At 41.3% G+C, this 25,673-nt stretch overlaps 1 protein-coding gene across 1 annotated transcript in view; it reads left to right on the top strand.

The window, feature by feature from the left end:
• The window catches only part of STK32B (serine/threonine kinase 32B), a gene marked incomplete at its 3' end in the record, with an annotated part of 393,231 nt that overhangs the window by 82,376 nt on the left and 285,182 nt on the right, over nt 1-25,673 (top strand). Inside the window, exon 2 of the mRNA XM_017864573.1 lies at nt 10,086-10,141. Coding sequence (XP_017720062.1) covers nt 10,086-10,141 — 56 coding nt within the window. The remainder of the gene's footprint in view (nt 1-10,085; nt 10,142-25,673) is intronic.

Genomic DNA, 25,673 nt, shown 5'->3' with positions numbered 1-25,673 from the left:
ATAAATGTTCATTGAGTGCCTATTATATGCCAGGCACTGTTCTAGGTGCTTGGGATGCTGAAATGAATGAAACAGGCAAAACTCATAGTCCTCAAGGAGTTCACATCCTGAGAGGTGCAGACAATAAACTAGTCAACAGGAGAACAATAAATGTTTCTGTTCATGATGTTTCCTAAAACAGAATTAAAAAATACAAAAGGAACTGCAGTGAGGTAGGGAATACTGAGGGAGGTGACCCAGATGGGGTGGTCAGGGAAGACCTCTCACCTTCTCCAGGGGCGGGAGGCCTGGGGGATGGGACAGAGTCAGCACTGGGGCACCAGGGCCAGGCGTTCCAGGCAGAGGAACATCAGGGTAAAGGCTCTATGATAGTAGAGTGCTTGGGCTGTAGGGCATAGCCAGGAACCATGTGTGGCCGACACACACTGTGGTGAGGGCAAGGAGAGTGAAGGTAGGGAGGTTTGGTGGGAGGGGTGACTGGGATTCTTCTGGGCCATGGTGAGGAGCATGGATCTTATTTCATGCACAATGCGATGCTACTGAAGAATCTAAACCGGGCTGGGGCTGTCGACTTTGAGAAGGTAGGCAAAAGGAGAAGAAAGTAATCTCTTGGCCTTGGACCTGTGAACAAACTCAGCACCCTGGAACCAATAGGTTCACACCAAGGGGACACCTTCCTGAGAACTGCAGTGGTCTGATCTGTTGTCCAAAATCACCCCTTTCCAAAACCTGAAGTCCCTGGGAGGCCAAATCAGGCATTGGAGGGCAACTTGGTAAACAAAGGGAGGTGGGGCCCCTTGAGCAATGGTTTTTTAAGACTCTGCTGAGGCCTGACCCACTCCTGCCCAAGGAAATGTCTACCAATCCAGTGGGTTAAGCCTTCCTCCACCCTGCCCCACTCATCCCTTCCACTCATACTTCTGTCTAGCTCTTCATGGAACTCCTCCTGCTCTTTCATGCCACTGCTGAAGATTTCTGAAATCCTTTCTTCTCCTCATACGCTGGGGAATTCTTGTTATTCCTCGTATCTATGCTCAGTGTCTTGTGCTTTTTAAAACTTTCCCCGATGGTCCCAAAAGGATGGAGTGGATTCTTCTCCCTGACCTTGTGCCTGACTCTACTGCTGCACCCATCACCCCCTTTTGAAGTCTGCCAGGACCTAGGCATGCCTCTGCTAGGCCGAGGGTCCTTGGGAGCAGATCCATCACACCTGAAGTCCTCCACTCCTGTCAGGGAACTCAGAAAATTTAAGGAGAACAGACCTAAATCGAGTAATGAGAATGTCCCTGTCACTGCTTCCCATGTGTGCACAGGCTGCTCCAGCACTGCCAAGGGCTTGCTCTGCCTCCCCCTTTTCCGGGCTGATGTCTGACCACTCACCCCATGTTTTCAATCAGCTTTCATCAGGCAGGATGAGATTGCTGTACAATCACTGAGATCCTGCTTCCTTAGTTACCGTCATGTGGCAATTTTATCTCCACCGGATTATATCTAAGATGCTTTGATTGAAGTTTAGATATTTCCAAACAGCTTAAACAAACGTCAACAAACCACATTTTTCTTTCTCCTCTTCAGAACCCTGTAGTACCTTTTTATCGTGTTTGAAAAACTTCCCAGAGCCCTTACCCCAGCCTGTGAAGCCCTCAGCTCATGACCTCTCCTCTGACACTGGCTTGCCCACTTTCTCTCCTTCCTACACAGCAGTCCAGCCATCCTTGCCTGCCTGCTACTTCTAGGGACTGTCATGCATGTTTTTGCCAAGGGCCTTTGCACATGCTGTTCTCTCTGCAAAATAACCATCCCCCTCATATCAACATGGCATCTTCTGTTACTTTATTTATGGATCTGCTCTATTATCCTCTTTTTAGAAAGGCTTGCCCTGACCACGCTGTTTAAAATTGCAGCTCCTGTCCCCAACACAATCACTATCACCTTACCTGATGTGTTAGGAAGAATAACTGCCCCTGAAATGTAACTATGTCTTAAATGTTGGACTCTGTATACATTACATGGCAAAAGGGACTTTTTAGATGAGATTAACTTAAGGATTTGAGATGGAGGAGAGCATCCTGGATCATCCAGGTGGCCTTGAATGTAATGAGAGTCCTCACAAGAGGGAGGCATTTGGTTTTCTGTTCCTGTGTTAGTTTGCATGGGGTAATGGCCTCCAGCTCCATCCATGTTGCTGCAAAGAACATGATCTTCCTCTTTTTATGGCTGTATAGTATTCCATGGTATATATGTACTACATTTTCTTTATCCAGTCTATTGTTGATGGGCATTTAGGTTGGTTCTATGTCTTTGCTATTGTGAATAGTGCTGCAATGGACATCTGTGTGCATATGTCTTTATAGTATGATTTATATTTCTTTGGATATCACTTATAAGTGGGAGCTGAACAATAAAACACATGGGCACAGAAAGGGGAACAACAAACACTGGTTGGAGGGAGAGGATAAAAAAAACTACCTATTAGGAACTATGCTTACTACCTGGGTGATGACATAATCTGTACCCCAGTGCCCTGTGACATGCGGTTTACCTAAGTAACAAACCTGAACGTGCACCCCTGAACCTAAAACAAAAGTTAAATAAATAAAAGGGAATGCATAAGGGTAAGAGAAGATGTGACAACCAAAGCAGAAGTCGCAGTGATATGGGATCACAAGCTGAGGAATGTGGACACCTCTGGAAGCTGAAAAGACAAGGAGACAGATTCTCCCCAAGATCCTCCAGAAGAAACACATGTCCTGCTGACAGCAGGATTTCAGTCCAGGGAGACTTCCAGGACTGTAAGATAATAAATTGATGTTATTTAACCTACCAAGTATGTTACCATTTGTTATAGCAGCACCTGGAAACTCATACACCTGGATTTACTTTCATTCATAGAATTTACCACTTTTTTTGGGGGGGAGGGGGGAGGGGACAGAGTCTTGCTCTGTCACCCAGGCTGGAGTGGAGTGCAGTGGTGTGATCTTGGCTCACTGCAACCTCTGCTTTCTGGGTTCAAGTGATTCTCCTGCCTCAGCCTCCCAAGTAGCTGGCATTATAGGCATGCGCCACCACTCCTGGCTAATTTTTGTATTTTTAGTAGAGATGGGGTTTTGCCATGTTGGCCAGGCTGGCTCAAACCCCTGACCTCAAGAGATCCACCTGCCTCAGTCTCCCAGAGTGCTGGGATTACAGGCATGAGCCACCATACCTTTCCAGAATTTACCACTTTCTATCATTGAACTGCAGATTTGTCTCCTGGCACCAGAAGGTCAGCTCCCAGATGTAGGTTCATTGTGTGTTTTGTTCACTGTTGGTTTCCAGTACGTAGTACAGGACCTGGAAGACAGCATACACTCAGTCGTCATTTCAACAAATGTTTACCCACTCACTAAAAATGTATTTATTCTCCCCCAAATATTTTTTGAATGAGTGACTAATGGAAGCTTTTCATGGTAGATGCCTGCCGCAGCTTGGTCAGCCCCCTTTCTGTGTAAACATCAACAATTTCCTGTAGAGAGGATGATCTCATTTCTCACTCCCTGGGAGAGGCCCCTTGCCATTCTCCTACTACTCAATGTAGGTCATTCATTCATGCATATGTGTCATTATCTTGACTGAGTACTTAACATAGCACCACCTGCCTGGCACCTGGGGTTAGCAGTGAACAGGACTGTGGCCCTTTCTTAAGGGGTCACCTGGTTACCTGGATTGTTTCTGTACTAAGGAGAGACAAACTCAAAAACAAATAGTCATCATCATTATATACTGATTGTATAATAGTCTTATTCCAAGAAAAATCTTAGCAGAGAGGTGTTAACCTCATTTTACAGATGAAGAAACTGAGATTCTGAGTTGTTAAGTGACTAGATTGAAGGCGCATAGCTGGACCAGGGGATTGGGTGGCCACTCTTCAGTGGCTTCTGTTTGCTGAGTTGGCCTTTTGCTATGTCACTGTCTGTGGCCCTCACCCTAACTTGGGGATGCAGGCATCACTACCCCCATTTTATTAAATGGAAAATCAAGGCTTGGAAGTTAACTTATGTACTCAGGTTCACACTGACTCAAATAGTAGGACTGGGTTTAAACCTTTGTTTAAACCTTTGTCCAGGAACACCAAACCCTCCTTTTCATCCATGACCCGACTCTCTCCCCATCAACAGATAGGACCTCTCTCTGCTACAGCCCAACAACCCGTACCTCAGATGCTTGCAGAATCAGGGAGGAAACAGATGCATGAACTGGGCCAGGTGTGACAGTGGTGAATCAGAGAGAATGTTGTGGAAGGGCATCACTGGCCCACTTTTTTTTTTTTTTTTTTTGCAAATCTTCCAATTTCTTGTGGTTTTAATGTGTTCCCCAAAGTTTATGTGTTGGGAACTAAATCTCCAATGAAACAGTGTTGAGAGGAGGGGCCTAATAAAAGGTGATTAGGCCATGAAATCTCTGCCCTCATGAAGGGACTGCTGTCATTATCATGCGAGTGGATTAGTTATCAGGAGAGTGAGTTACAAAAGCAAGCTCAGCCCCCTCTTGCTTGTTTGCTATCTTGTACTCTCTTGCCCTTCACCCGTGGGATGATGCAGAAACAAGGCCTTCATCAGATGCCAGCACCTTAATTTTGGACTTTTTAGCCTCCAGAACTGTGAAAAATAATTAAAAAAAATAAATTACCCCGTCTGTGGCATTCTGTGATAGCAATGCAAAACAGACTAAGACATATCAGAAACAAGAATTTTGGGGTGACATTTTATAATTTTTAAATACTGTAACTTAAAACAATTTTAATCAATGGACTAGACTAAACACATGCATGACCCACCAATGTGCCATCCTGTGCCCAGCATCAACTCTGCAAGAAATGAGCTGCAGATTTCAGGTTTTTAGGAGGGCAGGAACGGGATGTTTGCTTACTTTTCTTGCTTGATGCACACAGTGCTTGAATACATATGTTTGTACAGGATGTGGACTGTGGTTTACTTTCCATTAGAGAGTGTTTGAAAGAATTACTAGCCATCTTGAAAGTTCACTCTTGGCTGTTTGAATAAACAGCTTCATGCATATTGCAGTGTTGAAAGCATGCTATGAAATTCATTAGAAATAACTGGTCTAGTGGAAATGAGAAAAGAGCCCACTGGCATGTAAAGTAGGACAACCAGAGTTACCCAGCGTGATCCATCATGATCAATAACTAATTGGCACTAATACACTTCCAGATTTATCAGTCGTGGAATATTTGGTCATGATTTAATCAGACCAGTGTTGTATCACATGGGTGAAGTATGAGGAAAAGCCACTAATATAGAATAATATTCATAGTAATACCTAATACTCGTAGTCATTAGTTCATGCTTGGTACTTTTCTAAATGTTTAACCTATATTAGTTAATGCACCATGTACGACACTATAAGGTAGGTGTTTTATTATATCCATCATATAAGTGTGGAGGCTGATGCACAGACAGCCCAAGTGGCTTCCCCAGCATCACCCAGCCACTGAGTGTTGGAGTGAGAATTCAAATCCAGGCAGCCTGGCTCCTATGTTGTTGTCCCAGATAACTCTTGTTCTTTGGCCTTAGTAAAATCTCAGTAAGGCTGGAAATTTAACAATAAAATAGCATTTACTAAGCCACTGCTATGTGCCTGGCTTTGAGTATCAGAAAAGAATGTTTCTGGCTTCTAATAGTAGCCAACCTGACCCACTGAACAAATAAAATTGTGTTGTTATTTTTCCTAATATATTAAGTCCCAAGGTAAGTGGTTGCTGGCATGTGTTCAGAGGCTCACAAGGAAGAGTGGCTTCCCTGCATCTGTCTTGGTCTTTGGCTCATGTTTTTGGCTTTATAGTCACAAGATGGCTGTTGCAGCTCCAGATATCACATCCACATTGAAGGCAGGAAGAAGCGGGAGGGTGGAAGGGCCGCTCCAGCGCAGTGTGCCCCTTTTGTCACATACACAAAAAATACTTTCCCAAAAATGTCTCCATCTCATTGATTAGATCTCATTAATTAGATCTGGATCACAGGGTCACTGCTGGCTGTACAGTGGCTGGAAAAGTGGGGAACGCAATTGTCCAGATTAATTAGATCGGTAGTTCCCAAAGTGCAGCCCCAGAACCATCAGTGCCACCTAGAAACTTCTTAGAAATGCAGATTCTCTAATGCCTTCTTAGAAATTCAGGAGCTGAATTCAGGAGGTGGTATCCACTGATCTCTTAACAAGGTTCCAGGTGATTCTGAAAATGCCACTGGATTTGATCAATTATGACTTTATTGGGGATGGGCAGCTTATCATTCATTGCCTGGGGCTGGCCACAGTGATCCCTAAGGAGAGCTGGGGTTTTGTTATCAAGAAAGAAGGGAGAATGGAGCCTGGCTGAGCAAATAACGCCCCCAGTGTGTTGTTCCATTTTCTTCATGATGCCTGGCAAGGCAGGTGCCACTGTCCTTGTGTTTTTTGGCAAGGACACTGACACTCCTTGTCTTTGCCTTTGCAGCAATGTGTTGCCCGTTTCTATCCTAGTGGTACACTTTTAGTGGTGTCACCCTTGGCAACTCTCTCTGAGTCTGGTGGTGAGACACCACTTTTCAAGAATGTACTTCACCTTCAGTCCAGTCACTCTGCCAGCCCAAGCAGTTCTTGTGGATTCCTCAGATGGAATAGGTTCATGATAAGAAACCCAAGGGTGCCAAACTGGTTTTCCCCAGACTGGGTCGTTTTCAAGGATACAGAACTTCCCGTGCTAAAACCAGGAAGATTCCAAGGAAATCAGGATAAGATGGTCACCCAAAGAAACCATTCTTCAACCCTCTCACACCCCCAGCCAATTCTTCCTGCTCTGAACAAGCAACCTCACGTGACAGTGCGATTCTAGGACCCGTTATTGGCTTGGCATTTTCATTGACTGAAGCCGTTTTAATCTGTTTATCAACCAAATGTTAACTTTCCACTTATTCAAAGTGTCTTTTAGGCACTATTATGTAAGTATCAGTGTAGTACACTCCGGGGAGATGCCAAATAAATAGGAACCACAGGCTGTGTGCTCAAAGTCATCTAGAACCAATCTAGTCCAATAAGCAGACAAGCATTCATTAAGTGCCTTTTTTTGCCCCATACATTGTTAGTTTCCCCAAAGGAGCCCACAATTTTGTAGGGGATATGGATGACATGGGTGAGTGGGAATATTTACAATGTTATAACACTAATTATTAAAGTAATAATGGCCTTTGGCGTTTGACCATTTGCTCAGTAATTAACACCTCCCTCCAGTTAGGAGACAAGACAGAGGAGGAGGTTGATCGAGAACCAACTCTCACCTCTACAGCAATAAAGCTGCAGCCAAGGAACGTAAGGGAGGCAGTAATCATGCGCTCCCTAATGCTGAAGCCCAGAATCGGCTGGACTTTTCCACCTGGCCAGTGCTGAATCTGGACCCCACAGACCTCTCCACATGGCAGCTGGTCCTGAAAAGCTTCTGGCAAGAAGGAGCAGAAGAGAGACCACTCCCTAAAGTCAGACAGACTCCACAGAGAGGGCACCGTGAGCATCAATATGCTGGTGCCATTCCTTTTCCAATTCACTCGGATAACTTGCACCACCTTGGATGGGAGAAGAGACCACGGATGTGTGGGGCAATATCCCAACTGCAAGAAACCAGAAAAGAGGGCGGGGATTACTCCTCACCCCCTAACACAGAGCTAGCACTTTTTGAAAGGTTGTGGTATGCCAGGCATGATTCTGAGCTCTTTATGGAAGGTAGGCCCCATTTTCCCTATTTTACAAATGAGATAACTGAGGCACACAGAGGTTAGATGATGCGGCTAAGCACACACTGACTGAGTAGAGCTGTGTTGTGGACCTGAGCAGTCTGACTCCAGGGAATGTTCTCCCAAACTATTAGATGTCTACAGAAGGTTCAGAGTTACCTCTAAAGAAAAAAATCGTGGGGAAAAGCTTCCCAAGAGAGCAAGTGCATGAGCTGCATGTCAAAGGCCAATGAAAAGTTTTCCCCAAAATAAGGGGTGTTGGTTCATGATCTTGCAGGCAAGGGAAACAGCAGCATGAAGATATGGCAGTGTGCCGCAGCATGGTGCCTTCAGGGAACCCGTGATGTTCATTGCTGATTTGAGGACCCGACAGTGGTACCTGCCCCGTGAGGACCTCAGGAGCTTCTCGATAGGACATCTGCATTTCCCAGCATGCTGCTGGTTACATAACAAGCTGCAGTGCAAGCTCATTGCTTTTTTTTCCTCTTCTCTGACCTTTGGTAAATGAGTAAGAGGTGAAAATATGGAATCTCTTTCTTGGCAAGTTATCCTGAAAGGAAATAAATCTAAGTCAAAGAACCAAAGTTTTAGTAAATTAACCATTAACTCCGTCTCTCTATTCTAAGCACGTTAGGCATTCGACCTCATGCTGGATTCTGACTTTGGCTTGGCAGGGACACAACTCAACATAATTATCCTCCATTGCATAAGTTTAATATACAAGGAACTAATTGTATTCATTTACTTCCTCACATCCTTGCTTCCATTATGTGGTGAACTAATCAGTTCACTTCACTTTTTTTTTTTTTTTTTTTTTGTAAATAACATGTCTTTTCAGTTATTGGAAACTGGCTGTAATTCAAGCTAATTCAAAAATATTTACCGAACACTTATTATGTACCAGGAGTTGTGTTTGGCACTATGAATATGGAGATTAGTTCATTCAATCATTCCTTCTGTTAATGAATATTTATTGAACACTAACTGTGTACTAAACACTGTGCTGAGTGCTAAGGGTACAACAGAAAAAAATAAACATGGCCCTTGAACTCAGGGAGCTTAGAGTCTAGTAGGGAAAAGTGAACTTAATGAAATATACAAAGGTAAAATTACACAAAGTGATGTATTTTGGGGAAAGTTCCACAGTGCCATGAAAGTGTATCGTCGGGAGCCAGACCTAGTCTGGAGGGTGAGGGCAGCCTTCTGGGGATGCAGAGAGAACAAGGGTAGGGCAAGGAGGAGAGCACTCGAGCCCTGGGGAGTGGCTGTTGTCACATGTCTGGCATTTAGTAGGTGATGGGAGTGAGCAGGGAGGGGAGGCAGGAGAAGCAGCTGGAGCCCTGCAGCCCTGGGGAAGGATTTCCTTTTTCCACTGAGAGCAATGGAGGGCACATCGGAGGGGAGGAAGCAGAGGACAAGCAAGATCACTCAGCTCCTCACATATTTCCCTGAGTGGAAGAGTCAGGTGAGGATATTGGGAGGCCACCATAGTGGTCCAGGAGACAGAAGATGGTGGGTTAAACCAGAAAAGTGGCCGTAGGGCTGGACAGGTGTGAGATACTGTGCGGAGAGAACATGGAGCTACCTGATGAAAGATCGGACATGGGGTAAGGGGAGAAAGGAGTCAAGGATGAGTCCCAGGTTTTGCACATATAGTGCCCGTGAATGTTGAGACCACTCATCCTGCATTCTGCTTTGGATCTGTTGAGTTCATGGTGGCTTTGGAACCTCCATGAGGACCTGTGGGCAGGCATTGACACATACAGTCAAGGCTAGAGACACCTTGGAGAGCCACTGCCAATTAGATGGTCATTGCGGCCTTTGGAGCCCATGACAAGAGAACGGTTGTAAGACAAAGACTTGACAGACTCTAGTATTTAATGCCTGGGAGGACAGGGCTGAGTGTGCAGAAGAAAGTGAAGCATGAAAGGGACAATTGAGAGAGTGGACAAGTCAAAGGAGGGGAGGATGTCCATGGGATTTACTAGCAAGGCCATACATTGTTGACCTGTCTTGGTGTAGGGAAGCATGTAGAAGCCAGGCAGAAGTGGGGTGGAGAGTGAAGCAGCAAGACTGCAGAGCCCCATCAAGAAGTGTGGTGTGAAGGGAAGGCTTCAGATAGACAATATGTGCTGGGGAAAAAATGGAATGTGCTGCAAATTCCCTTGTGGATCCCTTCAAGGGTGGACAGCTGCTCTGGCAAGTATAGCGCACCTGACCCAGGAGCCTTTGGAATAGGTGGGTAGGTACATAGGTAAGGATATTCAAGGAGCAATACCAGGTTTAGCAAATCTGACTTGTTTCCTTTTTTGTTTTCTTTTGCAGTCAACTTTGACCATTTTCAGATTCTGCGGGCCATTGGTAAAGGGAGTTTTGGAAAGGTAAGAATATAAATGTCTAGACCACTGGGCTTAAGTGTGTGTGTATATTTGTGTGTCTGTGTGTTGGTTGCTGGGCACTGGGAATGTTCTGTTTGGCAGTAAGATTTCGACTTGACAAATTTGAAATGTGAAAGGAAGTCTGAATAGTTTCCTTTGGATCTGGTCTAATTTTTTTCTGAAAATTAAATTACCACAACAGCCCTGGTTTAGGTGAATTACAGTGGTAATTATTTCAAGATTGCCAATGCCATTTGTTCCTTTGAGAATTTAAATGAGGAAAGTTGAAAAAAGCCCATAAACATCACAGAGGCAGCTCTTTCCAGCAACATAGACATTTGTTGTTTTGGAAAGTTCATATTTGTGATCTTTGACTAGTTTTTTTGAAAGGGTATAGAAGACTAGGAGAAGATGGCAGGAGTTTTAGAAAACAAAATGCTCCCCAATCAAGCCCCAGTCTGTTCCCACATACTCAGAAACTTTTTTGGCAATAATTGCTTTGAGTACCTTTTGAATGCCAGATATTCTGTTACGTTTTTTCATAGCTGTTGTTATTTCCATTTTACAGATGGAAAGGCTTAGATGTAAAACGTAGTCTCTGTAACTCAGAAAGATGGAGCAGGTTACCCTTGGCCACATAGGCAGGAAGTATCAAAACTGGGATTTGAACTGAAGGCTGACCAGGGACCTCCTGTTTCAGCAACCCACACTCTTGATTAGACTATTTAAAACTCATAGAGCTAAACTGAGGCATGTGACCTAAGAGGTTAGATAGACCCAGACAACTTCCCTCCCTCCTTCCCTACTTCTATTAATCCAATCCATGCATACTAATTGAATGCAAACCCTGTACCAGGCACTATTTTAGACTCTCTTGATCAGTAGTAACCAAAACAGACCCAAGTGTCTTTTCTCCTAGGGCTTACATTTAAAAAAATGAGAGAGATGAGAAACAGATAATCGTATACCTTTATGGTACATTAGATAATGATAAGTACATTAAAATACAGTAAGGTAAGGGGAATACGGAGTTATAGGAGAGCAGCAGGGAGAAGTTGCTGTTTTGTAGAGCCGAGCTATCATTAGGGTGGCCACTAACCACATGTGGATATTTAAATTTAAATTAATTAACATTAAGTAAAATGATAACAATTCAGTTCGCAGCACACTAACTGCATTTTAAATGCTCAGTAGCCACGTGTAGCCAGTGGTTACTGTATTGGAAGCTCAGGTTATAGAGCATTTCCATGTCATAGACGGTTCTGCAGGACAGTGCTCTCATATAGGATGTCAGGGACATCCTTGATAATAAGATGACATGTGAGCAGAGCCCTGAAGGAAGTGAAGGAGGAAGACAGGCAAGTTCCAGGCAGAGGGAACCTCAAGTGCACATTCCATGGAAGGGAGTGTGCTCTGTGTCTTTGAGGGGTTTCCAGGCAATGGGAGTGGTACAAGGTAAGGTCAGTGAAGTTGGCAAGGCCCAGGTCTTAGAGGACTTCATCCATGTGGTAAAGGCTTTGGTCATTTCACGGAGTGAGAAGAGAAGGTTTGGGGGGTTCTGGGGGAGGAGTTGCATGATCTGTTTGTAGAAGTTCATAGAAGTTCACTTTGGCTGCCTTGTGGAGAATAGCCTGGGAGTGGCCACAGCAGCAGCAGGGAGCCCTGTGGGGAGAGGAGGTGGTGGCCTGGGGCATGTGGCGGTGCTGGGGGTGGTGAGAAAGAGTCAGATTTTGGATATATTTTGAAAGTGTCACCAAATCAAGTGGTCAATAGGTAGGGGGTCTCTGCAGTAGCTCAGAGGCTGTCTGATGTCATCACAGGTCTGGACACTTTTCTTCCACGCCCTCCACCTTCCTCAGTGGGATGAGATTTTCTCCTCAGGTTTCCTGTCTAATGGTTTAGAGGTTGCCGAGTTCTGTGTATCACATCTTCACACAACTGCTCCTCACTTGTGCGACTTTGTTAGAGAAGGACTTCCCTCCTGGAAACCTCCCAGCCAACCCTTGTTTCGTTGGCTGTAATTGGTCACATGACCACCGCTTGCTACTGAGGGAAGCATCTTTCATTTTCAGCCTGTAGCTGGGAGACGAGCCCTTCCAGTAGAGAAGGGCAGGAGGATAGTTTGGGTGGGCACAGAAAAGTGCCCTTGGGGATGTCTGATATACTAACTCTCCTTGTGCCCGCTGCTTGGGGAGCAAAGTTGAGTAAGATGTGGTCCCGACTGACCAGAAACTCATCGTTTGGTGGGGTAGACAGTTGTATGGACCAGTATGTTCAATGGTCAACTCTACTCCTGGGAAAAATCTCTTCTTCCATGGGGAGTATTTTCTGATGATTTCTGCTTCTCTTTTGCTTATGTGGACCTTCTTACAGAAGCCTTTCTAAACATGACACATTTGGGATTAATTCACTAACCAGAATGGTATTGAGTTGTGCTGACTTCTGCAACTTTCATTTGTCTTTTCCGCACAATATGGACTTCACTGTAGGCACACAGAGGCACCACAGAGCTTCCTGCCTTTTCAGAATCTCATTCCTGAGTTCCTCTACGTGCACATTTAACAGTGTTGGTCATTCATGTTGTCAAGTGAATTGGGTCACTGGATGATTTAACAGACATTCACTGGGCCACCGAAGGGGCCATGTGCTGCATTAGACTCTGTTTTCCTGGTAAGACTTGGAACTTGCTGAGGGCAGAAATCTTGTTTAAAAATCAGACATAAAAAACAGTAAATTATGATACAGTATATGATGGTTAATTTTATGTATCAACTTGGCTAGGCCATGGTGCCCAGATGTTTGCTCAAACCTCGCTCTAGATGTCACTGCGAAGGTATTTTTTTAGATGAGATTAACATTTAAATTAGTAGACTTTAAGTAAAGAAGTTGACTCTCCACAATGTGGATGGCCCTCATCCAACCAGTTGAAGACCTTAGGAGAGAAAGGCTGACTTCCCTTGATGAAGGAGGAATTCTGCCTCCTGGTGGCCTTCGGACGGGAGTTGCAATGTCAGCTTTTTTCTGAATTTCCAGCCTGCCAGCATGCCCCGTAAAAGTCAGAAGTCAGATTTGCAAGCCCCTGCAACTGTGTGAACCAGTTCTTTAAAATAAATCTGTCTTTGTCTGTCTGTCCATCCATATTCTGTTGATTCTGTATTCTGGAGAACCCTGACTGACACATGGCACCATAGTGGGACAAGAGCATGTGCAGGCTCCAGCTCAGGTAGGGAGAAGGAGGATTCTAGAAAGAGCCAAAGAGAAAAGAGTTCACGGGTACAGCAAACTGTTTCATGCGAGTTTAAACCTCTTGTCTACTTGGTGCTTTTGACGCTCTGCAAATGATTATTCAGAAATCGTGTTGTATATCTGACAGGTGTCCCTTTGGATCCTGGTGAGCTTCCCATGCCTGCTTTTATTCTGGAGCCCATGCATCACACCAGCCCCTCACTTCCTCCTTCTCACACTTCCTCATGGGTCAGGAAGGGAGGATGTTCAGTTCTCCAGGCCTGGATTGTATGGTGAAGAGTTGAAGTTTCCCTTGTATGGTGAGAGGAGCCACGTAGTCCTGCAGACTGATAAACCAATCTCAGGACCAGTTCACAGACACACCTCACAGCCCTTCTTCCTGCCTCCACTATGTTCCCATAGGCACTTGCTCCCAGCCTGCTCTCCTGTCTGCTTGGCACTCACACTATCCCTGAGAATTACCTGCCTCCGGCCAGGCACAGTGGCTCACGCCTGTAATCCCAGCACTTTGGGAGGCTGAGGTGGGCGGATCACGAGGTCAGGAGATCGAGACCGTCCTGGCTATCATGGTGAAACCCTGTCTCTATTAAAATAAAAAAAAAAAAAAAAAAAATTAGCCGGGTGTGGTAGGGGCGGGGCGCCTGTATTCCCAGCTACTCGGGAGGTTGAGGCAGGAGAATGGTGTGAACCCAGGAGGTGGAGCTTGCAGTGAGCCGAGATCACACCACTGCACTCCATGCTGGGCAACAGAGTGAGACTCTGTCTCAAAAAAAAAAAAAAAAAAAAGCCCTGCCTCCAAACTGGTCAGCATGAGGACCTGGACTCTAGGTCTCCTATTTCCTTTCTTACCTGCACTTCCTAAGTGGAAGGAAGTGCCAGGCAAAGTCAGGACCAAGCTCCTAGAATCCCTAGAACTCCAGGGCCCTGAGGCTGCCCGGTGGTCCCTGCTGCCCTCCCAAAGGGGGACCCAGGTGCTCCCACTGCCTTCTTGTTCTCCAGAAGGTGGATCTTAGCAAAGCTTCCCCTTCTGTCTGACCTTCCATCATTCATGCTGGCTTCTTCCTCCATTAGCACCCGTCTAAAAATGTGTCTCCAGTGAATAACTTGTATTTTGAATGTCCACTCCAGCCTCCACCAGCCAGGATGTTGTGATGTCAATGACATTTTCCCTCTTGAAGCAAGTTCGCCATCTGTACCTCCACCTACTCCCTTGACCCGGCTGGAATTAGGCCTCTACTTTAGAGTGGTTTCCAGAGGAGTGATCGGTTAGTCAGTGTTTATAAGGAGTAGCTCATTCTTACGTAATATCTTGGGCAGACACAAATTTCCCTTGGGATGGTTACCACCACTGGGAAGTCAGCTCAGCAAGTGTTTATGAGAGTGCAAGGCAGTGTGGCATAGCACAGGGAGCAGGCAGTTTGAAAACTAGACAAACAAGGATTCAAATGCCATTCATGCACGCACTTTGAGCCTCTGTGTCTTCACGTGTAAAATAGGCATATTGGTGTCTTCTATATAGGGCTGTTGTGAGAGGTTAATGAGATGGTATAGTAGAATGCCTAGCACAGAATTCAACCTGATATTCAATAAATATTGATTCTCTTGTTGCTTAAGGCTCTTTTTCCCCTACGCAGCAGCGAGTGAGGAAGGGAGACTAACTGAATGTGCTTTTTGGCTGTTTGTGGCGTGAAGAGTTCTTGCTTGGAGGGGCACTTGTCTGGACACAAATATGGTCTGGGACAGGCAGAGCTGTTGTGTATATTTAAGTTCCCAGAATATCTCACCATGTGACATATGTCACTGCTGATAAATGGTGGGATAAGGCCTAATAAGACTCATGATCTTGCATGATACTCATTCTTCTTAGAAACTCTACAGCTCTGGGCTTAGTATTGACATTGTCTTTGTATTTTCTCTAAGTCTGTGTCTTTTCTGGCTGTTGGAAGTTTGTGTGGAGTTGATATAAAATCAGGCAACTTAGGTTCATGTGTTAATTCACTCATTCACTCATCCGTCCATCCATCCATCCAACATATGGAGGACCAATTTGCTCTGGGCCCTATTCTAGGTACTGAGGTTACAAAAATGAACCAGATGTGATGCCTGCCTTTGAAGATCTCTCAGATACATGCAGGAGGCAGAGAAATAAACAGTTAACTATAGTCCACTCTGAAAAGCATGGTAGGGGAGGAACGCTAATGGTTTATGGGTGTACAGGGATGGAGTGGAGGATGCCTAATTCAAACTTCAAAAGCTGTGTTGCCCTTGCTGTCAAGGGCAGGATTGACTGGATACCCGTATGATTTTTTCCCATCATTTTAGTATGAAAATGTGCAAACCCACAGTGAAGGTGAAAGAATTTTACAGTAAGCACCAATGTCTTCCACCTACATTCCCAATTAACATTCTACCAAACTTATTTTATGAAATATCTATCCTTCTACCCACACATCAATCCATCTTATTTTTTGATGCATTTAATAGTAAATTGCAAATATTTGTACACTTCGCCTTAAATATTTCAGCATATTTACCTATAGTTTTTCTTTTGTTGTAAAATGTACATACAACAGAATGCACACATCTTAAACTTACATTTGTTGACTTTTGAGAAATGCATGCATCTGAGTAACCTAAACCCATACCAAAATATAGAATATCACCTCCAAAAGTCCCCTCTTGACCCTTTACAGTCAAAACCTATCCCAAACTCAGCTACTCCATCCATTACAGATTAGAGTTGCCTGTTTTAAAATTTAGTATAAAATGGGATCATACAATATATAGTCTTTTGTTTAAAGCTTCATAATGTTTTACATTTTATATAATTTTTTTCAGCATAATGTTTTTGAGATTCATTTGTGTTGCTTTGTATCAGTATTTTGCCCTTATTGAGGAATAGTATTCAATCCCATTAATATATCACAGTTGATTAATCCATTTTCATCATAATAGACTGCAGGACTGTTTCCAGTTTTGACTATTTTGCAAAAAATTACTATGAAAATTTGTATAGAAATCTTTTTGTGGACATATGATTTTATTTCTTTGGGGTAAATGTCTAGGATTGGAATTTCTGGGACATAGGATAGATGTGTATTTAATTTTATACAAAAATGCCAAAAGATTTTCCAATGTGTCTGTACCATTTTATTCTGCTACAAAGAGTTCCATTGTTTCATATCCTTGCCAACATATGATACTGTCAATATTTTAACTTTAGCTATTCTGATGAGTGTTTTGTAGTATCTCAATGTGATTTTAACTTACATTTCCCTGATGACTTATGACAATAAGCATTTTTTCATATGCTTAATGGCCAATTATATATCTTAATGGCCAATTACAGAAATTTTTTAAAGTACCTGTTCAAAACTTTTTGCTATTTTTTAAAAAATGGGTTGTCTTATTATTTAATTGCGGGATACATATCTGGATGCCAGTCTTCTGTCACATATGAGACTATTTTCAACAAGACTGTTTACCTATTAATTTTATTAGTGGTGTGTTTTGATACGTGAAGGTTTTCCATTTTGATAAAATCTAATTTGTGGAGTGTTTTTGCTTTTAGGGTCATTGTTTTATGCAATTTATATAAGAAAACCTGGCTCACCAAAACATATTCAATTCACAAAGATATTTTTCTATGTTTACTTTCTAAAAGTTTTATAGTTTTAGCTTATAAATTTAATTCTATAATTCATTTTGATTTGTTTTTTTATGTGGTGTGAGGTAGGATCAAGGTTTTGTTTTTTTTTTTTTCTTTTTTTTTCCCCCTAGTGTGGACGTCAATTTCTTGAAAAAGATTTCTTTTGTTTATTGGATTGTGTACTAGGATTCTCTAGAGGGACAGAACTAATAGGATATATGTATATATGAAGGGGAGTTTATTAAGGAGAATTGCATCCCATGATCACAAGGTGAAGCCCCATGATAGGCCATCTGAAAGTTAAGGAGCAAGGAAGATAATAGTGGCTCAGTTCAAGTCCCAAAACCTCAAAACTAGGGAAAATGACAATGCAGCCTTCAGTCTGTGACTGAAAGCCTGGGAGCCCCTGGCAAACCACTGGTGTAAGTCCAAGAATCCAAAAACCGAAGAATTTGAAGTCTGATGTTGTAGGACAGAAAGCATATCCAGCACAGGAGGAAGATGAAGGCTGGAAGACTCAGCAAGTCAGTTTCTTGCACCTTCTTCTGCCTGCTTTTTCTAGCTGAACTGGCAGCCGATTGGATGGTGCCCACCCATGCTGCAGGTGGGTCTTCCTGAGGGGGGTCTTCCTCTCCCAGTCCACTGACTCAAATGTCGGTCTCTTATGGCAACACCCTCACAGACATACCCAGATACATCCAGAACCAATACTTTGCATCCTTCAATCCAATCAAGTTGACATTTAATATTAACCATCACAGATAGCTTTGGGTTTCATATGAAAAAATTAGATGATTTGTATGTCTTCTTCTGTACTCTCAATTTTGTTCATTTGACCTACTTGTTGATCTTTATGCAAGTACTAGCCTGTCTTAATTACTGCAGGTTTCTGGTGTGTCTTAAAATCAAGTAGTATAAGTCCTCCACATTTATTCTTTTTCAAGATTGTTTTGGATATTCTAGATCATTGATTTTCATACAAATTTGGGAGTTGCTTATCAATTCTACAAAAAAACTGTGGAATTAAATTGGTACATTAAATCTGTATATCAATTTGGAAATACTTATATCTTAAGAGTAGGGAGTCTTCTAATCCATGGACATGGTATATCTCTTTATTTCTATTTATCTCTATTTTTAATAGGTATTTAAAATTCTATTTTAGTGATGTTTTGTCATTTTAGGGTAGAGGTTTTGCCCTTTTTTGCACTAGTGTTTTCCCAAATAGTTCGTGAAGATTTTGGGGGGGGACAGGGGCAGACACTATTGTAATGAAATTGTTTTAATTGTTTACTACTAGATGGAAAATACAATAAAATTTTTGTATCTTAATCTCATGCCCTGAGACCTTGCTAATTAAATAATTAGTTGTGATAGTTGTTTTACAGTGCTTTGGAGATTTTCTATGTCAACAAACATTCCATTTGGTAATAAAAGAAGGTTTACATATTTTCCCCTTTATTTATGCTTTTTAAATCTTTATTGCAGTAGCTAAAACCTTCAGTACAATATTGAGGAGAAGTGATGGGAGCAAGCATCATTGTTTTGTTCTTAGTTTTAGGGCAAAAGTGTTCAGTCTTTCACCATTAAGAACATGTTTATTTCTAAGTTTTCAGAGATGCTCTTTATCAAATTGAGCAACTCTTTTAGTTGTAGTTTTCTGGAAGCGTTTATCATGTCTTGTTGTTGAATTCTATCAAATACTTTTTCTACATTGATTGAAATGAGCATATTTTTTTCTCCATATTTTGTTATTATGCTAAATTACATTGATTGATTTCCAAATTTTAAACCAACTATATATTACTGAGATAAATCCTACTTGAATATGATACCTTATTCTTTTTATGTATTGTTGAATTTGATTTGCTAGTATCTTATTAGAGAATTTTACATCTACATTTATAAGGAATATTAGTCTGCTTTTTTTTGTAATATCTTCATCAAATTTGTCTTCAGGGTTATAGTAGTCTCTAAGATGAGTTCAGTCATTTTCCTTTTCTATTTTCTGAAAGCACTTGTGTAAAGTTGGTGTTACTTCTTTAAATGTTTGGTAGGATTTACAAATGAAATTATCTGGGTATATATAGTTTTCTTTCTAGTAAGGCTTTTGACTACAAAATTACCTTCTTTAGTAGATATAAGGCACTCAGATGTTGTGTTTTTTCATATCTAACTTTTGGTAAGTTATATTTTTCAAGAAATTAATTTTCTCTATGTTGGCAAATTTGTTGGCACAAAGTAATTCATGATGTTCTCATAGAATCTTAATTGTTGTAGTGTCTGTGGTTGTAACTCCTTTCATTTCTGATATTAGCAGTTTGCCTTCTTCCTCTTATTTTCTTGTTCAGTTTATAATCTTAACTCTTCAAGATAGAACCTTAGGTAATTGATTTTAGACATTTTATTCTAATATAAGCATTTTAAGCTATAAATTTTCCTCTAAGGACTGCTTTAGTTACACCCCCAAATTTGATATATTGTATTTTGATTATTATTTAGTTAATATTTTCTAATTCCCCTTGTGATTGCTTCTTTGACCCATGAATTATTTAGTTATGTGTTGTTTAACTTCCAAATATTTGGTCTTCCTCGAAGCTTTTTATTGTTACTGGTTCTAATATTTTTCACTGTGGTCCAAGAACATACTCTACAATTTCAATTCATTTATATTAATTGAGACTCATTTTATGCCCAGCTTATGATCTACCTTCGTAAACACACTATGCCCACTTGAAAAGAATGTGTATTTAAAAGTTGTTAGGTGTAAGATTCAGTAGATATTAATCCAGTCAAAGTGGTTAATATTATTCAGAGCTTCCATGTCATTGCTGATTTTTAAAATCTAGTTTTATTAATTTCTGGATGGTTATGTGAAATATCCAACTAAGGTTGTGGAATTATTTCTTCTTCTTTTAATTCTGTCAATGTTTGCTTATTATACTTTGAGATATGTTGTTAGAGGCATACATATTTATGATTATTTCCTTATGATGAATTGTCCCTATTATTATAAAATATCCTTCTCTTTTTCTTCTGGTACTCTTTATTTTGAAACTTATTTTGAGATCAGAGTACCCATTCTAATCTACTTATGATTACTACTATGATCACTACTTATGCTTATTGAGTTCAGATATTTTCTTCTTTATTTTCTTGAAATGCTTGTGTAAAGTTGGTGTTACTTTTTAAAATGTTTGTTAGGATTTACAAATGAATTTATGTAGCCATTCTAACCTACTTATGCTTACTGTTTCCATGACATATATTTTTCTCTGCATTTATTTTCATTCTTTGTTTTTATATTTAACACTAATTTCTTGAGGATAGCGTATAGTTAGGTCTTGCTTTTAAAAAAAAATCTGGCCGGGCGTGGTGGCTCAAGCCTGTAATCCCAGCACTTTGGGAGGCCGAGACGGGTGGATCACGAGGTCAGGAGATCGAGACCATCCTGGCTAACACGGTGAAACCCCGTCTCTACTAAAAATACAAAAAACTAGCCAGGTGAGGTGGCGGGCGCCTGTAGTCCCAGCTACTTGGGAGGCTGAGGCAGGAGAATGGCATGAACCCGGGAGGCGGAACTTGCAGTGAGCTGAGATCTGGCCACTGCACTCCAGCCTGGGCGACAGAGCAAGACTCCATCTCAAAAAAAAAAAATCCTTTCTGTGCTTTTTAATTGTATTGTGTAACTCATGCACAGTTCCTATAATAATTGATACGGTTTGACTTAGGCCTATTGTTGTTTTATTTGCTTTCTTCTTACCTCTTCTTTTTTTCTTGTCCCTGTTTCTTCTTTGCTGTATTGTGGATTAGTTGAATATTTAAAACTATCTTTTAATTTATCTAATGACTTTAAGTGTACATTCCAGTATTATGTTTTTAAAATGTTTCTCTAAAGGATTATACTGTACATTCTTGATTTATTTCACAGTCTGTTGAGGGTTAATATTTTATAGTTTACATAAAATGTGAAAACCTTACAACTGTAGAGGACCATCTACCACCCTGTCTGCCCTTATAGTATAGGTGTCAAATGTATTGCAGCTTCTTAAATTCTAAGTCTCTAATACAATGTTATAGTTTTTGCTTTAAAAATATATATGTATAATTAAATAGAAATAACTAGAATATATTGTTATTAGGTATAAGATTTTGCTTTTAAAATTAGGAGGAAAATAGTTTTGATATTTATCCATATTTTAAGGAAAATCTAAGTTTCTCTCTGGTATCATTTCCATTCAGCCTGAGGAATTTCCTTTAGTATTTTATGTGGGACGTGTCTCCTCTTAATCTATTCTCTTTATTTCACCTTCTTTTTATTATTATTATTATACTTTAAATTCTAGGGTACATGTGCACAATATGCAGGTTTGTTACATAGATATACATGTGCCATGTTGGTGTGCTGCACCCATTAACTTCTTTCTTGAAGAATGTTTCTACTGGATACAGATTTTTAGGTTGACAGGTGTTTTTCCTTCCATTACTTGAAAGATTTTGCGTCATTGTCATCTAACTTTCACAATTTCTAATGAGAAGTCATCGAAGTTTGAATTGTTATTGTCCAGTATGTAATGTGTCACTTTTGTCTCCCTCCTTTCAAAAAGTCCCTTGAAATTTGACTTTTAGAAGTTTACGTATGATACGCATAGGTGGAAACTCTTGACTTAAAAAATAGTTTTTCTTGCTTTGTTTAGATTTCCTATCTTTTCCTTTATTTCAGTCATATTGCCCTTTATATCATGTAGCATAGTCATAGCAACTGCTTTATTGTCCTTTTGCTAATTACAACATCTGGGTCATCTTAAGATTCGCCTCCATTGATTATCTGTTCTGTTGAGAATGGGTCACATTTTCCTGGTTCTATATGTCAAGTAGTTTTGTCTTACATCCTGGATATTGTGAGTGTTATTTGGTAGAAACTTTGAATTCTATCGTATTTTTTGAAAACATATTTTTAACAAGCAGTTAACTTGGTTGGACTTACATCGCACATAAATCTCAGACCATTTTTTTTTTTACTTAACTGAACTGCTTTCAGCTTGTTCTATGTCTGTAATCTTTAGGAGTCAGCAGTAGATTTGGTCTGAGGTTATTTACCACATTTGAGGCTCCTCTCGGATTTCTCCTCTTGGATCCTCTCGGATTTCTCAGAAAGAGTTGTGGCCCAGTGAAGTTAGGAGGTTTGCCCATAATCTCATGAACAGTGGCTGAACTTAAACAACAGCAAGAAAAACAAAAATATTTTAGAGTAGTGTCTCATCTTAATGTGGAGAATTCATGGCTTCAGGACAATGGAGGCATTCCTTTTCAATCCACGACCCAGTTAACATCGCAAAGAGGCATACCACTTTTCCCCCATGTCATTGAGAGTTTTGTTCCTGAACCTTTTGTACTCCTTCATGACATACAACCAAATCTGTTAGCGTGTGGCCTCAAGATTTTCAAACTGACTGTAGCCTGTCATCATCCCTTGAAAATGGAATGGATCTTTTGAGAAATGTAAGCTTTCTAGAAGGTCTATTTCTCAGTTGCTTTTGGGTGGTAGCAATTTCTTGATGACACACACATTCATATAGAATGTCCACAGATGTCCAGTATTCAGCATGAGGTTAGCCTACTTTAAGGGAATAAAGCATAGCTTGTTCTGATCAAAATGCTGCATAATCCCTGCCTTTCATAATAAATGCAGGTGAAGTCTACATGACTATCATTCAAGTTAAGGTGGAGGGGGCTGGCATAAGATGAAGAAAGCCATCCTCCTCATATTGAATGAATATTTTGGCTTTGCCGTCTGCCTTTGGCAGTTTTGATATCTGGCATTTATTAAGAGTTTTCCAGAAAGACATTTCATTGTTAAACTATGACAGTAGCCTTGGTTATCAGGAAAGAACACGTGAATTCACAGAAATCTCATTTTACTGTCATGCTGGGAGAAGTTGTGCCTCCCAGTATAGCACCAAAGTAAACAACTGCTGGCAATCCATTGATTTTTAGCAATACTTTACTCACATTTTAAATAACCATTTTATGACTAAATTCTGGGACAGTTGAGGCACTCCACATTAATTTGTGTATAACCAGTGGAAATGGTTTAGATTTTGGAGTCAGGCCAATGCTGATATGTGTTAGTGGTGGGTACCTAGGAAAGCAGATTAACTTCTCTGCAGCTTAGTGTTCTCATCTCTGAAATGGAAAGGGAATGGAGTGGCTGTTTTTGACTCTCCAGCATGCTTCTGGATCCCTTTTTCTTATTATAATAACATTCCTTCCCTTTGGAGAACACCCGCTGTCCATGTCACTGTGGTCCCCCATTCACTTTGACTGTGTGATGTGCCTGTGCCAGCCACATGGACCATATTCAGCCAGACATAGTGCCTGGTCCAAGGTGTGGCCGTGTGATCCAAGCCCAACCGTTCAGAAACCTTCTGTGGCATCAGAGGTGAAAAACTTGCTCTCAGTTATCATGTGCTGTAAGAAAACAGGTCTGCATTTTTTTTGGTCATTGTCCTTAGCAGTTGGTGAAGATGAAGGTTTATCTGTAGAAGAAAAGAATGAAGCTTAAAGCAAACAGAAACAGATATACGAGGTGGGTGAAGAGATGGCGTTGTTGGTGAGGGTTGGGATTAAGGTGAGGCAAGTAAGTTAAACATGTACCTTGCTTTCTTAAATTTTGCAAACGCAGGCTTGGCACTTGCTTCCTTAAATTTTGCACCCTGGGTACATCACTGGCCTCACCCTGGTCCTGGCTCTGCTGATGACTGTCCTCACCTGGATTCCTCCAGAAGTTGATTTTGAGAGAAAGAATTTAGTGCAAGCTGTTTACTCGAAGATGATCCCAGGAAACATTTGTGAGAGAGTAGTGAGACAGGGAAAGGAAGGCAGTCAATAAAGGGTTTTTGATCAAGCCACTCACCCCGGTGGGCTTCTGGAGCTTACTTTCATGGAGGATGTCAGGAGACAGTGCAGAGTGTGTGTCTGGTGGCTGCAGATGAGAAGCTAATGCATGGATGCACAATTTTCATTCAGTGACGGTGGAGGGCTGCCCGTGCAGCATTGCCTCTCCTGCACCTTTGGCTTGCTCTTTGTGGGTCATTGCAGGTGTCACAGTAAGCCTGAGGTGTGTGGATGTGATAAGAGGGACCTGGGTGGACACAGCAGCGCTGCCACCTTCTCATTTTCCTGTTCTCATGAGTTACCCACTGTCCTTACCAGCTACAGGAACTAATATCCTTTTCCACTCAAGTGAGATCATGTTGGGCTTCCAGTGTTTGCCACCTAAAGAGTCCTGATTAATCAGGGACTAATAATGATGGTCCTGGCAACTGGAGACCCATTGTTTCCCTCATCCCACTAATTGCCCAGTATGCTGGATGTTGTTATCCTCGTTTTACAGATGATGAATCCGAGGCCTGGAGAGGACCCCTCCGCCACGCACAACCCATTTTATTTTCACATGTCCCTCTCAGATACAGAAGTGATATTGAAACTGGTTTCTATCACAGGCACATCTGCTGGAAACCAGTGGGGTCAGGAGTAAAACATCCATCAGTGTCCAATGGCAGACATTTGGTTTTGGATGCAACAGGGCATAGAGGAAAGGGTACAGGCCTCCAGATGGGGGAGGTCTGGCTCTGGGTCAGAGCATGCTTCTTGCAGTCGTGGAAACTTGGACCATGTGGCTCCTGCAACCCTCCCTTTTGTCTTCTGAGGAAAAGTAGTGATTATAATGGACTTTAGGTTCTTATGTGAGAATAAGGGGGCAAGCAATGTTCAGCCCTCAGCATGGTACCTGGTGTGTGGATGGCCTTTTCTTTTCTTTTGTTTGTTTTGTTTTTTTAATTTGGTAAAATTCAACCTTCCTTGATGAAAAAAAAAAAAAGCTCTAAGGAAAACAGGGCCTAGAAGGAACTCTCTCAACCTGATAAAAAACATTTACCAAAACATACAAAACATTTTATATAATGCTGAAAGATTAAATGCTTTTCCAAAGTAGAAACAAGGCAAAGATATGAATCTTGCCACACTTATACACATCAACAAATGTCCTAGCTATTACAATAAGAAAATAAATAAAATCATACAGATTTACTATGAATAAACAGAACTGTCTCTATTCACAGACTCATGTTTTTTCTACCTGAAAAACATCAAAGAAACTACAAAATGTCTACTAGAATGAAAATATGAGTATAGCAAGCTTGAAGAATACAAAGTCAATATACAAAACTATGTTTATGCTTTGGAATATTAAGATAGCAATTCTCTACAAACTTATATGCTTACAGATTTGATTTTGATTCTGTAATCAAAGTCACAGAAGATTTTTTATAGTTATCGATAATAGATTCTAAAATTTCTATTGAAAGTAAAGGACCTAGAAGAGCTGAAACAATTTTGTAAAACAAGATCAAAGTTGTAGAGGTATATTACCCAATATCAAGATTTACTGTGAACCTACAATGATTGAGACAGTATGTTATTGATTAAAGAGTAAGCACAAATAATAATGGAATTTGAGAGTCCTACTAATCTATGGCTGGGTGGCCTTTTTCAAATGCCTTCCATATCTTCTTTTATTATTATTTTTTTGTGACCGAGTTTTGCTCTTGTTGCCCAGGCTAGAGTGCAATGGCACAA

The sequence above is a fragment of the Rhinopithecus bieti genome, unplaced genomic scaffold (assembly GCF_001698545.2).
Source record: "Rhinopithecus bieti isolate Rb0 unplaced genomic scaffold, ASM169854v2 scaffold_75975, whole genome shotgun sequence".
NCBI lineage: Eukaryota > Metazoa > Chordata > Mammalia > Primates > Cercopithecidae > Rhinopithecus > Rhinopithecus bieti.
This window is presented reverse-complemented; position numbering and strand designations above follow the sequence as displayed.